General features: G+C 42.6%; 1 protein-coding gene across 19 annotated transcripts in view; it reads right to left on the bottom strand.

Annotated features, from left to right (window-relative positions):
• TLE4 (TLE family member 4, transcriptional corepressor) overlaps positions 1-16,015 on the bottom strand; it is a 158,676-nt gene extending 142,661 nt beyond the window's left edge. For 10 of the 19 annotated variants that reach the window (XM_068973991.1, XM_068973989.1, XM_068973990.1 and 7 more), the window contains exons 1-4: positions 15,971-16,015; positions 15,037-15,134; positions 13,903-13,966; positions 12,684-12,728 (exon numbers count right to left, since the gene is read on the bottom strand). In XM_068973991.1, coding sequence (XP_068830092.1) covers positions 12,684-12,728; positions 13,903-13,966; positions 15,037-15,134; positions 15,971-16,015 — 252 coding nt within the window. Of the gene's footprint in view, positions 1-12,683; positions 12,729-13,902; positions 13,967-15,036; positions 15,135-15,425; positions 15,465-15,970 lie in introns of those variants that run through there. The other 9 variants (XM_068973992.1, XM_068973993.1, XM_068974003.1 and 6 more) reach the window with 3 other exon arrangements.
• Positions 16,016-16,903: the final 888 nt, after the last annotated feature.

Here is a 16,903-nt window from a genome sequence, read left to right as displayed (position 1 = left end):
CATTAATATCTGTCAAAGGTACACATATGGACAGACTTCCCTGGTGGCTCATTGGTAAAGAATCCGCCTGCCAATGCAGGAGACTCAGGTTCGATCCTGGGATCCCTGGCTCGGGAAGATCCCCTGGAAAAGGAAATGGCAACCCACTTCAGTATTCTTGCCTGGGAAATCTCATGGACAGCGGAGCCTGGCAGGCTATATAGTCCATGGGGTTGTAAAAGAATTGGACATGACTCAGCAACTTAGGAACAACAATACATAAGGACAATCTGTACCTACAGAGTCACTGATACTCTTTTAACCTAGAGAAAGACACCTCAGATGTGGTCATACCTACGGAATTAGCAACAGAGCACATGGTTCTAGGTTGTAAAATATTGGCAATAGTAGGATTTTTTTGGTTTCTGGTTTGTTTTTTTTCTGTCTATAATAGCCTAACACTGCTCAAAGGAAAATTCTTAAAAAAAATTTTTCATCACACATAAAATTTATTCAAAACCTTAAATTAACTGAACAGTATGCCACTACTGTCAAGCAGTGAAATTAGGCATAGACCTTTTGCTAACACTGGTCATTTTAAAACCATATGAATCCAATCCTCAACTGAAAAAATTCTCCTCACCAGCTCAAGGGCCTGTGGCAGAGAACTGCAATGACAACTCCTAACTTTGGATTGCCCATCAAGACCTTTGTTGCTCTTCATAAAAATGAGTCCTGCCTATATTTAACTTATATGCAGAGTACATCGTGAGAAACGCAGGGCTGGAAGAAGCACAAGCTGGAAGCAAGATTGCTGGGAGAAATATCAATAACCTCAGATATGCAGATGACACCACCCTTACGGCAGAAAGTGAAGAACTAAAGAGCCCCTTGATGAAGATGAAAGAGGAGAGTGAAAAAGTTGGCTTAAAGCTCAACATTCAGAAAACGAAGGACATGGCATCTGGTCCCATCACTTCATGGGAAATAGATGGGGAAACAGTGGAAACAGTGTCAGACCTTATTTTTCTGGGCTCCAAAATCACTGCAGATGGTGATTGCAGCCATGAAATTAAAAGACGCTTACTCCTTGGAAGGAAAGTTATGACCAACCTAGATAGCATATTCAAAAGCAGAGGCATTACTTTGCCAACAAAGGTCCGTCTAGTCAAGGCTTTGGTTTTTCCAGTGATCATGTATGGATGTGAGAGTTGGACTGTGAAGAAAGCTGAGCGCCGAAGAATTCATGCTTTTGAACTGTGGTGTTGGAGAAGACTCTTGAGAGTCCCTTGGACTGTAAGGAGATCCAACCAGTCCATTCTAAAGGAGATCAGTCCTGGGTGTTCTTTGGAAGGAGTGATGCTAAAGTTGAAACTCCAGTACTTTGGCCACCTCATGCGAAGGGTTGACTCATTGGAAAAGACTGATGCTGGGAGAAAATGGGGGCAGGAGGAGAAGGGGACGACAGAGGATGAGATGGCTGGATGGCATCACCGAATCGATGGACGTGAGTTTGAGTGAACTCCAGGAGTTGGTGATGGACAGGGAGGCCTGGCGTGCTGCAATTCATGGGGTCGCAAAGAGTCAGACACGACTGACCGACTGAACTGAAGAGCTCAGAAATAAAGCTCATATACTAGTGGTTAACACTCTGCTATAGGAAATGCAGTACAAATGAAAAATTAAACCATCCCTTCAGTTGTTCCAGCCTTTCCTCTGCTAAGTTCCAAAAACTGATTTCAGATGTCAGAGATACAGCAGGAACAAAACACCTTCTCTTTTGGAGCGCACAACTTAGTGATGGAACCTGATCTCTACTATGTCCTTCATTCACCAAAGGCCAAGATTATACATTCCCCCTTGTACCCCTTCCCCTTATTTTTACCTACAGTTAACTTATTAGCCAAGTTGAAAAGCCCAAACTTAACTCTAAGTAAAAGACAATGCAAGAAACCCAATGACTTAAGCTCTCAAATTCACTGTAAGTCAGTTTACAGGCCTGCTTTACCCTGAGTATCATCAAGGTAAACCTTAGCTAAAGAAACTGACATCTGCACTGGATTCTGGAAGTGTAACTAATCCCAGGAGCTAACTGCTGTTGTTGTTTAGTCACTAAGTCGTGTCTGACTCTTGTGACCCCAAGGATTTGTAGCTGGCCAGGCTCCTCTGTCCATGGGATTTCCCAGAGAAGAATACTGGAATGGGTTGCCATTTCCTTCTCCAGGGAACCTTTCTAACCCAGGGATCAAACCCACATCTCCTGCAATGGCAGGTGGATTCTTTACTGCTGAGCCACCAGAGCTAATTACACAACGGGTAATAAACTACTACATATTCTCCTCTAGCACTTTAGGAGAAAATTATTGGACCACATGTCAATTCACATGATTTCAGAAGCTGTATGATTAAATTTTCCAATGCTTTTCCAACACCATATACACCAAAGGAAAAGTATAAAAACAAATCACTTTAAAGCAGCACTAGAATTATATACATACAAAATATATTTAATTTTAGGGAATTCCCAAGTGGTCCAGTGGTGAGGACTTGGCCTTCAATGCCAGGGCCCAGGTTTGATCCCCAATCAGGGAACTATTAATATGTGTATAGTGGCAACCCCCCCCCCAAAAAAAAACAAAAAAAAACCCAGAAGACACCATATGACATTAATATTACATGTTTTACAATAACTATTCTAGTTGTCCATCAACATTACTCTGGCCTGAATGATGGCCTTCAGGGAGCCAGTGAATTATGAACCATCCACTAATTAACTGAGGGACTTTGTCATTTAAAACTGGAGTCTTATTTTATTCATCCAAAAGATGGGGAAATGCTTTAGCAACATTATTGGAATCTAAATAAAATCATGGATGAGAAAGTATCCTTTAAAATATAAAATAGGTTAATTTTGTAGTTTAGAAAAACAAAAACCTCTGAAAATAGGTGTTAAAAGGGACTTTCTGAGACTGAAAAGAAGTCTCTATTTCTGTCCATTGGGTTTTAGAAAATAACCAGAAGAATCATTTTAGACAAAAGAACTAAGAGATCTCAGTGTTTACTTACACTCTTATTTGAAGCTAAGAAAAGCAAAGTGCTGAGAAGTTAAGGTACTCAGCAACATCACACAGCTGGGTACTGGCAAGGTCAGAACTGGAATCTGAATCCCCTGATTCAGGAAAGTACTTTGGTGGACGTAGTAGAGTATTCCAAACAGAGCATCTGAAATGTTTGGAGATTGGACAGAAATACCTACCACACCAGTGATCTGAAACTGAGTCAAACCGAGGATCTGTCTTACTGGCTGATTTCAAGAAGTTATTTAACTTCTATGTGCCTCAGCCTCCTCATATACAAAATGGAAATAACAATGATAATATAGAGCAGTAACCTCATAAGGTTATTGTGAGAATAAGTAAAATATTACCTCTAAATAAGCTCTCTAAAATCACTTATTATTATGATTAGGATTCTTACACTTTCAATGACACGGTATCCTTTCCACCAATAAAAAACTAAGATATCTTCATTTCCTTGTCCCCTGAAAAGAAGCAGAAGCTTGCATTTTTACTGATTTGAAGTTAGCTAAGCATACCACACTATGGCTAAGATCAATATCTCCCCACACTCACTCAAACCACAAGTACACAAACCTATTAATAGTAAAAGAATTCTTCAAATACACTCTGACAAGTGATAGAGGGATGTTCAAACTGAATTTTAAATTCAGTTAGGAAGGATTCATGTTTCCATCTTTAAGAAGGCAAATCCCACATGCTAAAATACATGTATTCTACTTTAACTAGCCTAACTTGCTCCTAGAAAGCAAACCAAACTCAGGTGCTTTTTACTTCACCTTTCCTGTCATTTTTCCACAAACTTAATAAGTAGGCACCACAGGCCTTACTAGGCTTGGAAGCTCAAGGTGTGTTATCCTACAACCTCCATATATCCTTAAAAATACCATACACATTCTTGGCTCCCTCGATCTGAATGCAGGGACTCCCTCATTTACCAAATATTTCACGCACAGCTTCTGTGTGGCAGGCACAGTTATCAGCACCGGGGACATAGCAGAGGCCATCAACACCCCGTTCTCACAGAGCCTTAATTTCAAGCGGGAGCAAGGAGGCTGGCGAGAAACAAGTTTATACCTAGTGTTTGCACAGTATACTTAAGGAATGCGAACACAGCCAGTTTAACTAAGCGCTGTGCTCACAGTGGATCTAGGCTTTGTATTTTAATTTGTGATCCCAAGCCTCCATTTTGGCAGGGCCGGGACTCTGGAAACAGCAGAGAGGAGAGGGAGGCTCTGTGCTCACACACACAGGGATCAGGTCTCTGGCAACACTCTAACACTACGTGGAGGGCCAGGAGCATCCCCATCTTCTCATGCTGCATACAGCCAAGAACACCCCAGAAACAAGCGCACTGTCTGGTGTTTGGGAACAGTGCAGTCAGTGCAGGGAGCCCTGAGAAGAAAGTCAAGAAACCTACGGCTTCCTTTTCGGTCAGCAGCACCTTGGACGCCCGCTGACCCGCATGAACCATGGACTACCAGCCCGCGTGCTGATCCTCCTGTACTGTGACACCGGGCTAGTCCCTTAAGCCCTTAAGCCCCGGTGTCATCTGTTCAAGGAGGCCAGTGGAATGACACTGCTTGGCAAACTGTCGGGCACTCCACTGAAAACTAAATACAGGGGTCCAAGCTTGCTACTTGCTTTACAGGAACATCAGGAAGATTAAGGAGAACATATAAAATGCCTTAAGCTCTCTGTAAAGAAAGGTGTTACAGGGAACTAGTGCTTGTAATTCCTACAATTATTCTTCTTTCAGTTATATTTCCTTGCATTTTCCAATTCTTTATCCAAAATAACCCACAGACTTTCAGAAGCAGAATATGTATTTCGAAAATAAGAACACAATCCCAATTAGAATGGTAACAATTACGTGAAGCTTGTGAGGAAATCAGAAAGTCAAATCCATCTTCCTTGGCTCCACCTCTCCTGCCTAAGCTGTGGGGTGAGTATGGGGGCCGAGATACAGCAGGCCGGACAGGTTGTAGGTGGAGCCCAGGAGGGCTGCCAGCATTTCTCTCCATCTATCACAGAAGCTCCCTCCACAACACAACTTGTGAAGTATTTGAGGGCAAAATCCTCAAAAATGATGACAAAGTGACCCACGCACCAGATGGCAGAGGACCTGAGCGGCATCTGGTAATGTTTTTCTTTTGCTTTTTTGACAATCCAGCTAAGAAAACCCACACTTCCCTTTGTCTGCCTGGATGGAGTATGGTTACAACTCTGAGGAAAGCTGGGCTCGGTGGTAGAGAAATTGTCAAAGCCTGGCATAAACACTAGGTCAAGTTCAATGAAAACAGAGAGGGCATACAGATTTGCGTTGATTGCCAGCCAAATCCCTCTTTACAGACAGAAAGCAAGAAAGCAACTGACAGCTGTTACTAAGGCCACAGCAAAATGACTCTAATTTTTGCTTCTGACTAAAACTTCTCAGGCCCTTCCCTCTTAGGAGTGAATAGTTCCATGAACTCTCTTCTCAGTGAACGTACTCTGAACAAGTCCTCAATCTCGCAAACTGTCATCATCAGTGTAAATATTCGCTGTTCGCACCTACACATGCTGCCTCCCACTTCTCTCCAACAGCCCAGCCCACAGAACTGATGGTAAATGAGCCACGAGACCACTGGACCTGCCACCACAGCTAAAGTTCTAGAGGTTTTTTAAGAGCAGGTGTGGGGAGGGAAAGAGGGAAAACATCTAGCTATCACATCGCTTTCACTGGCTCTGGAGCCATCAAGTGATTACTACTGTCCTGAAGCCATAAACCAGTCTATCCAGTCATGTCAAATAAAAACATTCTCACTAAAAACAAACACAAATTGCTTCTAATCACACATTTGAAACATTTAATTCACAATTGCCTTCACCTAGTCTACGGTGGAAAACAAAAAGTTTAAAAAAAAAAAAAAAAAAAACAAGTACAATTCTAGGAAAGACAAAATGAAGAAAGCAAGAAGCAAGGGCCAGTGCCTGCACTATCCCAGCCTCATTGAGGCTGGAACAGCACCTAAAAAGATGCATCTTATCCCTCAGTCCACTAATCCAACCCAGCTCAAACTAATATCATTTAGGATACAAGGAATTCTGTCCAGCAAATAAAACAAGTGGAACAAAAATAAGCACTATCCAGGAGGGACTAAGGGACATTGAGAAAGGAAATATCCCTTCATTTGAATGCTGCAAAGAAAGTCTTTTAACAGTATAAGCAAAACATTTGCCTTCATTTAAAATTTTGAGTTGTGAGCGATTTCCTGCATCTAAGAACCTCTTTTTGAACTACAAAAAGGCCACAAAACATCACATTTTCCCCTCCCAGCTTCCCCCTTCAAAAACCCACAAGATGGCGATTAACAGAACAGCCCGTTGTCTTCAGGCAGTTTTAGAGGCCACAAGGAAAAGATAAAAGTCAAATGGAAAAGCAAGTTGGTAAACAAATGAGAAATAGGTTACCAAGGGAGGAAGCAAATTCATCTTGATAAATAAGCAGCTCTCTTCGCCCCCATGCGTGGGAGACTCCAAGCGAAAGCGACCCTAGCCCTCTCACCCACTGAAAGCAATCTGGATGGAGAAAGAGTTCAGGCCAAGCCGCTGGCCCCGACTCCAGGTAGAGATGCAGAGAATGGCCCCACACTCCAGGAGTCTGGTTATAAGCCCAAAGTGCAGTGGCTCAAGGGCAAACACAAGGACTAGCCCAGCCTTCCAGGAGTTCTCCATTCCAGAAATGAGCTGAGGCCTGATCTCCAAACAAAGGCAGACCCATCCCCCAACAAACACCCTTCCAGGTAAACTCATCTCAAATCCAGAATCCACTACCTAATAACTGTATCACCTTGTGCAGATCTGATCCTGTTTAATCATTCTTTGATGGGTCATAATCCCTTTCTTAGGATCTTTGTGAGAATTAAAGAATTCTGGCAATGTGCCCAGATCAGCTGTAAGCACAAGCCAAATACGTAATAAACATTCATGTCTACTGAAAGGAAATTCCAATTCCATTCAATAATCACTGCTTCAGGTGAAAAATCTTCAGATATTCTATAAAACCTCAGAAAGAAAATTAAGAACCCAACATGCAAGAAGAGAAAAGGGGGAAACCCACACAATCCAGAAAATGCTAATTATGCACATACCCTGACTGGGTAAATTTCCTCCTCCAGACCTCCTTCTTTTGAAGGTCCTGTGACATGCAAAATAACAGCTCCTGTGCCCTCCCCAAGGCACTGACAGTTGGTTTCAACTGTCCCAATACTAGATCCTCTAAACTTGGGAAAAAATTTTCTTAAAATCTACATATATCTAGACTTACAAAAAAGACTGAAGCTAATCCTCATCCCAAAATGACCAATCAGAGAGGTAGCGGAAAAATTATCACCAATGACTTCCCTTTGCTGCTGCTGCTGCTGCTGCTCTGTGCAACCTCATAGACGGCAGCCCACCCGGCTCCTCCATCCCTGGGATTCTCCAGGCAAGAAAGCTGCAGTGGATGGCCATTTCCTTCTCCAATGCATGAAAGTGAAAAGTGAAAGTGAAGTCGCTCAGTCATGTCTGACTTTTCACGACCCCATGGACTGCAGCCTGCCAGGCCCCTCCGTCCATAGGAGTTTCCAGGCAAGAGTACTGGAGTGGGGTGCCACTGCCACCAGGGTAAGTAATCATAAATTACAAGAGGTGGCTTTAAACCTTTAATGAAAAACAAAAACACAAGCCCCCTCCCCTCCATGCTCTCCTAATTATATCTGGAGCTTTTCACATAATTATCAAAATTTCACCTGTAATCTCTCTTTGAAAATATCTGGTCCAGCAGTGTCCACCACTGTTTAGCCCCTCTAGATTATTATTTCCTAAGGTTTATACAGCAAAAGAAAGTTCTGGCAGCAAAATTTTCACTGGTTTATTAACTTACTTTGTGCTAAAACATCCCACCTTTGATAATTCCCTTTCATTATTACACGAGTTCAATCACATTCATTCCTGAAAAACTGTCACTGCATAAGAAGACAACAGCCATATTTTTGCTCACATTCTCAAACATATACTCCTGCATCTACTCCTCCAATCCAAGCATATACAGTCTAAGACAAGACACGTACAAGAAACTAGTAAAGCTCCACAAATAAAGTTTCCTTATGGGAAACCTGGTCTAAACAGAACTTTAAACAAAGTGCTTGCTTCCACTGCAAGCACTGTCCCCAGATAAATTTACTGCACCCTAGAATCAAGTACACTCAAGGCTGGAATGCCAGGCCAGTCGTGTATTACTTCAACCTCAATAAATCTCTTTTTACTCTCCAAATCCTCGGCTGCTTTCTAAAATAGTTCACGAAAAAGCACCAACCTAATTAACAACAGCTTCCTCTGCAACTGTGGCCTTGATTTCACTTATTTACACATTAACTGCAGCCTCCTTTTGGCCAATCCAGTCTATTCTCTGTACCATGCCGAGCCTTTTATCTGCCCTGGACAGCATTTTCTCCAGCAGATGAAGTAGATGCCGATTGATTTGCTGTCGAGCATGGTAAATTAATAGCAACAAATTGCTGAGGGCCCGTCTCGCTGCTCCACCATGCTTCGGCAGTTTTGCTTTATTTGCTCCATGATGGGCAGCAGTCGGCCTCTTCAAGTCAATTTCTTCTTAACAACCTGCAATACTTTTCAATGGTGAAAATAGAGCTGTTCCTTGTAAGTCAGAAATCAATATCCTATTGCCCTTAGAAAATGCTAAACAAGCAGTATTGGCAATCCACTTGGTACTAGAGGGTATCAGATATAATGCAAATCCATACTGCTTCCCTCCTTGTAGTTATTACAATTTGCTAAAAGGTTCCTAATGTCATTTATCATCATTTACCATCGACCAGAGAGGCTATGATTATGATATCCTATCAGTTGGCAAGGCCCTTTCATTTCTATTCAATTAATATTTTAGCAGCACTCAAATGGTTGTGGCCCAAGTCTTGTAATAAAATTTACATGGCTTATAGTGAAACAGGAGTTTGCTTTCTCTGATTGGAAAAAAATAATAACTATATATACACATATATGTCCAAACTAAACATGTATGGGTGCTCGGTTGCTTAGTTGTGGCCGACTCTTTGTGACCCCCATGGACGTAGCCCACCAGGCTTCTCTGTCCATGGAATTTTCCACGCAAGAATACTGGAGTGAGTCACCATTTCCTTCTCCAAAACATGTATATATTCACATACAAAGACAGAGACATGTATATGTACATGTGCAGTACATTAGAATGCAAGCTCTAAGTGTTGCAGACTTCTAATATTTTCCGATTTCTAAAATTCAAATACTAAACTAATTTTTTAAATGCAAAGAGATTGGCAGGTTGCAGACTATTAACTATGAGAAAATCATAGATGTTCTCAAAATGTAGTATGTTCATCTCCATTTACAGTTCCTACAGGTCGAATTTATATATCCATTGTTCCTAACCTACATCCAATATTCACTTTTTAAAGTGGTAACTGCCTGCTGTCAGATTAAATCAGGGCCTCTTCTTTAATTACAGCATTACAGGTGAAGATGGCAACAAGCAGCATTTAGCAATGTTATCAACCGAACACACCACCCTGTTCTGCCCACAGTCACTGACCCATTTAGAAGCCACTCTGTATGTATAAGGAACAATCAGCAGGGGGGGACAAAAAAAATAACAACCAAACCATTGGCCACCACCTGTCCCATTCAAAACAAAAAACAGAAAGACCCAACTGAGGGAAATCCTTAGGAAGGAAGGCCAATATTCTTTCATTCTTAAAAATCCCATTATGAAGAAATCACAATAAAACATGGGCCATTTCCAACCATGTCCCACTTATCATCTTCATTTTCATGCTAGAACTTAAAGACAGTGGCAAAACATTAATTCACTTTACAGCCTAGAACACTCCACTCTAAATTTTTTGGGTTTTCTCCCAACTTCAGCTCTATTGATCCTACTAAAGATTACCAGAAATTAGATTCATATTTTATGCTCTAATTCCATGTCATGTCACTGAGTTCCCCTTTAAAAAAAAAAAATCAACTAATTCTACCAGACTAATGCTATTTACTCAGTTACCAAAATTTAAATTAATTATGTTCTCAAACATAATTGTTAAAAATTGGCAACATTATGCAGGCTTAATTAAGATTAAATCCAATTTACTAAATGTACTTTAATTGGTACTAATTACATTAGCTTTCATTTCAGAATGACAAATTCCCCATAGGTTTCACTTTACAGTCCTCTATCAGAATCAGCACAGGGTGACTGACGATGAACATCATACAGTAAGGGGAGACCATAAATACTGGACCCCCCCACCCTGCCTGTCAGTGCTCTGTGCTTTTATCCTTTTATCAATTTGCTAAGTCACAGAGTCATGACTCCATCACAGCCATCATTTTCTGTTCCAGTGAAAAATTTCTCTAAAAATAAATACTCTGTGGCTGGCAGCAGGCAAGAACAGAAGCATTAACCAAAAAATACACAAAGGTTTCAAATATCAGGGCCACCAATTACTAGGGTACTTCCAAGGACTCCAGGGACTCCTACTCTTGAACCCTTCAGAGACACAAATCTAATAAGTGAATAAGCCTAACCCGATCTTGAGAACTAGGCCCAATTATGCCGCAGGGCAACTTCCCTGCCTTATTGCTGCTTTCCATTACGAGGGTATCCAGTGAGTGCATCTGGAAGAGAGGCCAAGAGGAACCAAGGCTGTCTGCCTAGGAAAACAAATAAAGACAGATATGCCTCTGTGCTTAAGGGGGGAAAGAAAGAAAATATAATAAGTAGGTGGTTTGCAGGGCTGTCTGTATTTCATAATGTGATAAACTGCCCTCAGGATTCTTGATATGATTGAATTTAAAAGCAAGAGAAAAAAAGGGAAAATGTACTCCATTCTCAATTTTAAATGGATGGCATTTGAGGCCAGCTAGACAAGATGACAGAATTACAGAAGTATAAAATGTGTAAAATTAAGGGATCTTATAGAGCACCCCCTGCCCCCTAAAAGAAATACATACACCCAAATACAAGCTCTGTGCCTCTCAGAATTGTAAACAGTATAAAGAGATCTGGAAACTAAGTGGTAATAAGATACAGGAGGAGAAATAAAGGGGTATTAATCACCTGGTCCAGTCTTTAAAAAGACACTAATTAGTACTGGGTGGTGGATGAGGACCAAAAAAAAAAAGGAGGGGGAGAGGGACAGACATGCACAAGATCCAGATCTAAAGTGACATCATGTATTGAGCATAATTAACAAACAGTATCTTTCATGTGAATTATTTATGTAAGGTAGAGCTAAGGGGCTTCAAGCTAACCCAAGCATAAGTTTGATGGATTTTGTTTAAGCAGGAGATATTTACATGACTTATCTGAACAGACATGACAAGGATGCCGAAATAATAAAGAATTTTAACATGCGACAAACTATATTATAATGCTAATACTGACATAACCAATAGCACTTGAAGTTAAAAAAAAAAGTATCTGAAATAATCAATGTGACGACGCTTTTTTTCCCCTAACTTTGTTTTCAAATGCTATCTGACTGCTTTTATTGTCTAACAGTCATCTTTTAAAGATGTATGTTTTGAGTAGGTAATAATTAACCATATTGAAAAAGGAATCCATACATAGTAGAGCTTAACAGTATGTGATCATTTTACATTTTTTAATTTTAGAAGGTAATGAAATCCATGAATATAAGAGATGAAAAGCATTAAGATTTCCTTCATCTTTTTCCAGCAGGTAAACACATACACACCTATTCCGAAATGGCTGATGAGACAGATATGAAGCACTTTCACTAGGAGACCACTTAAAACAAATGTCTATTATTATTGCCAAACAGTATTTATACATATATGCTATTTTTCTTTCTAGGAAACTTAAACCAAGCCATTTTATTCAGTTTCTTGCAAAAAAAAAGTCTGGTTCAGACAGACATCTCAACACTTTCAGACTAATCATTTTTTGTCTTTCCTCTGTTTTTTTGACTGAAGTAACTGTTAGATTTCAAGACCCAGTGTTGAACCTTATCACATCCTCCTATCAGGCTCATGTAGTCTGTGCAAATTTTGGAAGAAACAGTGACAGTTCCTGGTAAGACCCAACTAAGTTGCCTCTGGGGACCAGTACAAGGAATTTACATCAGTTTCTTTTGTAGTGCCACAGATTTCATTTTGATCCTCCCAGCTCACCCTCTATCCATTCTTTCACACCAACCCAAGGAAAGCTCCAGACAATTTACAATCTTACATTTTAATATTTTCCAAGAACAGCTTTCATTAGGCAAGTCTGCAATGTTCAAAATAAATTAATTCTTTAAAAAGAAAAAAAATTTTTTTTAATTTCAGCACCCTGCTTTTGAAAGTGTACAAAGTTTAATATGCATTCAGACACTTTAATTTACATTGTTAAATGATTAAAATGAAGATAACATGCTAAACAGATGAGGAACCACACCTGAATAAAGAGCATTCTCTCCAGTACATGGACTTTTAAAATACAGGTGGCCACAAAAACATGCAGAATCAAACTGCAAAACATACAACTTCCTTTCTTAAGTGCACAGTATTACTGTCATTTAAAACACTTACAAAGAAATAATAGCTTACCTGCTTGTGCATTTCTATATTCAACCCATAGGACATCTCATAATACTGTCAAAGAAGGAAAAGCAATTAATTTTGAGCCTTTCAAACAAGCCTCCTAGTTGGTTCACAATGTCCCCAAGCAAACATAAAAGCCTCGCCTAAACCAAAATATCCATCCTTCCAATGATGGTACATCAGAAGGAACACTCTATGAGTATCTTCAGCTTAGTAAACTAAAAGCCACCTTAAGACACAGAATCTAAGGGAATAACTCACAAAAGTCAGAAAATCAAGCTCAAACATAGCATTCTTAACACCTCCAATGATCTTTATACATCACAAGCAGATGACTCACAAAGGTCTGATGAAAATGTGGTACTCTATGGACTCTAATTCCTAGGCACAGTGGGCAAGTTAGTAACAAGAACAACACGCCTCATACAAATGCTGAGGCTTTGACATGAACTATTTGAAAAGGTGATGCTACTTCAGAGTTTCATTTCTCATTTTTAGGACACTACTCATGTTCATACATTCAAAGGAAAAAGGCTTGATAGGAAATGAATGAGTTACTCTAGAGCCTTTATGAACCAGAGTAAAAATACAGGTGGTAATACTTCTAAAAAAGCAGATCTGATTGTTTTAAACATGTAGTATAACTGGCATTAAAGAAATTCTGCCAGAATGAATCGGTTATACAGGAGACTACAACAATCCACAATGCAACAGTATAGAAACTGAAAACACACAGAATACACGCAAATACACACACATTAGGAATATACAATGTAGGGGAAGAACGGGGAGGGAAAATCTGAAAAGATGTCTAGTGTCTCTTCTTATTCACCATTGTTTAAAAGAAATAAAACACATTTAAAACTTTAACAGTTTACTGAAAAATTCTCTGGCTAAAAGCTGTTTCAAGAGCAATAAAACAACAAAGAAAACCACTAACACAAAAACATTTTGCCTATGAACCTCAACGAAATGTAAATGAGGTTTTTGTTTTTTCCAATCTGTAAAAACAAAGCACAGAAAATTATACCCTGTGCAACTAAACTTTTCAAAAATTCAAATCAAAGCTGCTTGTCAGAGGCAAGTTATAACATCCCCACAACTTCAACTGCACTGGCACAGTGACTATCCTCTAATCCTGCAGCCTCCAGCAATCTGAACATATTTCTAGCTTTTGGTACCCCAAACTAATAGCTACTCTGAATCTGCGATACGGTTTTCTTACCATCACATAATGCCGCTGCATCTCTGTCTTCTCACTGGCGAGTTTCTCACATTCCAGCTTCAGGCTGTTCAAGAAATAAGGAAATCTAAATACAACCCAGATCTTGACTTACATCCTTCAAATACACATTCCCTCCTCTAAATCATCACCTACAAAACACCATATCAACTATCTTAAGTACCACCCTCATTACAGAAAAACAGGCAGGAGAGAAAAGGGTGAGTGGAACCAGTCCCAGCTTGTCCTTTCAACAAGGATCAAATGTGGGGGGTTTTGCTTAAGAAAAAACCCTCTAGCCAATTAACTCCAGAATCTCATTCAGAAATGAATATTCACTAAATTCACTAAACACAACATTAACGAGGAAATAAACATCAATAATGCTTACATCTCCAAGCAATAGTGGTCCCCTAAAAATGTCACAGGAAAATTTTTTCTTTAATGTTCCACGAAAAGATTAATGAAAATATGAATCAAGCATGTCTTATGAATGATGTCTTATTTTTTCCCTCCAAAACACAGAGACAAGTTGAATACCACCACCCAGGGGCAAGGCGTGGATCAAGTTCAGTGGCTTGTTTTGGTTCTGTAGTTTATGAAATAAGAAGTACAAGCCATTAAAAATCTACCTAAAGAAAAATATTTCAAAGGCACTCTAAGATCTAGTGATTGTCTCTTCAGACGAAAACATCTTTTCAGCATAAAAGTAATGAAATCGCCTACTTGGCGACTTCCTAAGGCTCTGGGCTCTCGGTTTCAGTGGAATAGCATAAAGAAAGAAGGAATCAAGCCCGGAATTATAAAGGACCAAGAAAGTCAAAAGGCCCCATAATGTTCCCAACCGTCTATTCGCCTGGCCTCAATAAATCAATATTGAAAGTTTGGCCTCGGCGTTTTCCAAGTGTCCCCAGTTTCGATTGTTTGGCCTTTTTTTTTAATTTACGGGAAAAGGAAGAAACGCTTAATTTCTTTACACCTGCCTAAGGAAAAGAGGCCTTGACTTGCCCTTTCTGCCCACAAGGAAACACGGTAATACCTTTGTGGTGGCGGAAAAAAAAACGGGGGGGGGGGTGTATGTTGGGGGAAGACAAGAGCTAAGCAAACAGAAGGATCAGCTAAAGTCAATATCTTTACCTGTGGTACTGAGCCTGTAAAAACTGAAACTCTTCCTTAATCCGATCACAGGACTCGGAAATGGTAAATTTAAAGGGTTGAGCAGGCTGATGCGGTGCCTAAAGAACAACAATAAAATATTTAATTAGCCCACAGCAGAAGCGAGGCAAAGAGATGGAGAAACCACCACGCGGCACTGGCGGGAGGGTGGGGGGGTGTCATCTCAGGCAAAGAACGTGGAAAACTCTCCTCCCGCCCCCTCCCCTGGGCCGCACAGCCAGGCTGAGGCTGGCCCCGGGCCCCCGCGTTCTGGCGCCCGCCCGGGCCCCCGCGGGCTCGAGACCCCGCTCCCTTCCCACGTCAACGGCGGGAGCCCCGGGGCCGGCGCACCGCGCCCACAGCCTCCCCACCCGGAATCGAAACTGGCCCGTCGTGGGGACGCGCGCCATGGCGTCGGGCCGCGGTCAGGTCGGGGGAGGGGGTACGCGGCAGACACTCTCCCGGTCGGTCCGTCGGCTGGCTCGCTGATCTCCGGGGCCCGCGGCGCGAAAGGCCGGCGCCCCGCACTCCCGAGCCGCCGCCGGACACGCCGCGCCGCCGCGGAGGGCGCCCTCCCCGCCCCGGCGCGGAGTCGCGCCTCCTCCATCGCTCGCCACCCCTCCTCCAGGAGTCGCGGCGCAGGGACGGCGAACAGCTCCGCGCGGCTTCCAGGGGCTTCAAAGACAACAATAAGAAAATGGCTACAACTCAATTGCTTCTCCGCACCCCCTCTCCGAAAGTGCCCTCGCGCCCGGGGAGAGCAGGGGCGGGGGGTGGAGGGCGACTCTCGAGCTGCGCGCGGGGTTTGGGCCGCCCTCCACGCCCCTCAGGCCAAAGACACAACTCAGCGCGCAGGGGGCGACGCGGGGAATCCCCCGGCGCCTGGTAAGCCCGCGCTCCCACCGCCTGCACTCACCGGGTGTCTGGTCTGCGGGTACATCTTGCTCAGGTCGCGAATCATCCAAACCGATTTAGTTGGCTGCGCTGGGCAGAGGCGCGCGGCTCATTGGCTTTAATGGCCCCGAGGAGGAGGCAGCGGCGGCGGAGGCGGCCGGCCGGGTCCGAGGGGCGGCTCGGACGGTCCCGGCCCCCGCTGGGTCTCGCGTGACGCGGGCAGCAAGAACGCGCGGCGGCGACGGCGCCTGGGTGCGGGCGGCCGAACCGCTCCGCATTCCCCGCGGGCGTCACTGGCCCGCCGCGGGCATTGTCCGGCGCGCGTCTCCCGCGGCAACGCTCCGACGTTCGCTCCGCTGAGGCGCGCCCGCCGAGCCCGGCGCCGCAGCCGCGCCGCTCACCCGGGACGGGAAAGTGCGAGCTCCGCGCCCCAGCGCCCGCCGGCAGCGCCGCCCGTTCGCTCGCTGGCTCGCTCGGCGTCCCACTCCAAACTTTTTTTTTATTTGTCTTTTAATTGGTTGTTATTCCTCCGAATGAATGATCTCTCTCTTCTTTCCTAAAAGCAAACACAAACTCCTTTGGTTCGGAAGAGGTCTCGGCGGTGCTTTTGGTTTCTCTGGAGATTTTTTCACCTCACAGCAACGATCTTTTAAAAGGCACCTTTTAGCTTCTTTTACCACATCTCATTTCCTTATTTTTCTTCCTTCCTGTTTTCTTGTCTTTTTTTTAACCCCAAATTGAAGGGGATTATAAAAATAAAAGAGTGAAACGCTTGCGGCTTTTTTTTTTTAATTCTCTCTCCTTTCAAACTCTGCGAACAGCACCTCAAAATAATATATAAGTGTGTGAGAGGGGGAAGAAAGCAGCCAACAGCTGAAACACCCGCTCAGAAGAGCTCTAACAACACGCTCTGTGTAGGTGACTTCTTTGACCAAATTTAGCAGCCGCTAATCAT

Source organism: Capricornis sumatraensis, chromosome 6 (genome assembly GCF_032405125.1).
Source record: "Capricornis sumatraensis isolate serow.1 chromosome 6, serow.2, whole genome shotgun sequence".
Lineage (NCBI taxonomy): Eukaryota > Metazoa > Chordata > Mammalia > Artiodactyla > Bovidae > Capricornis > Capricornis sumatraensis.
This window is presented reverse-complemented; position numbering and strand designations above follow the sequence as displayed.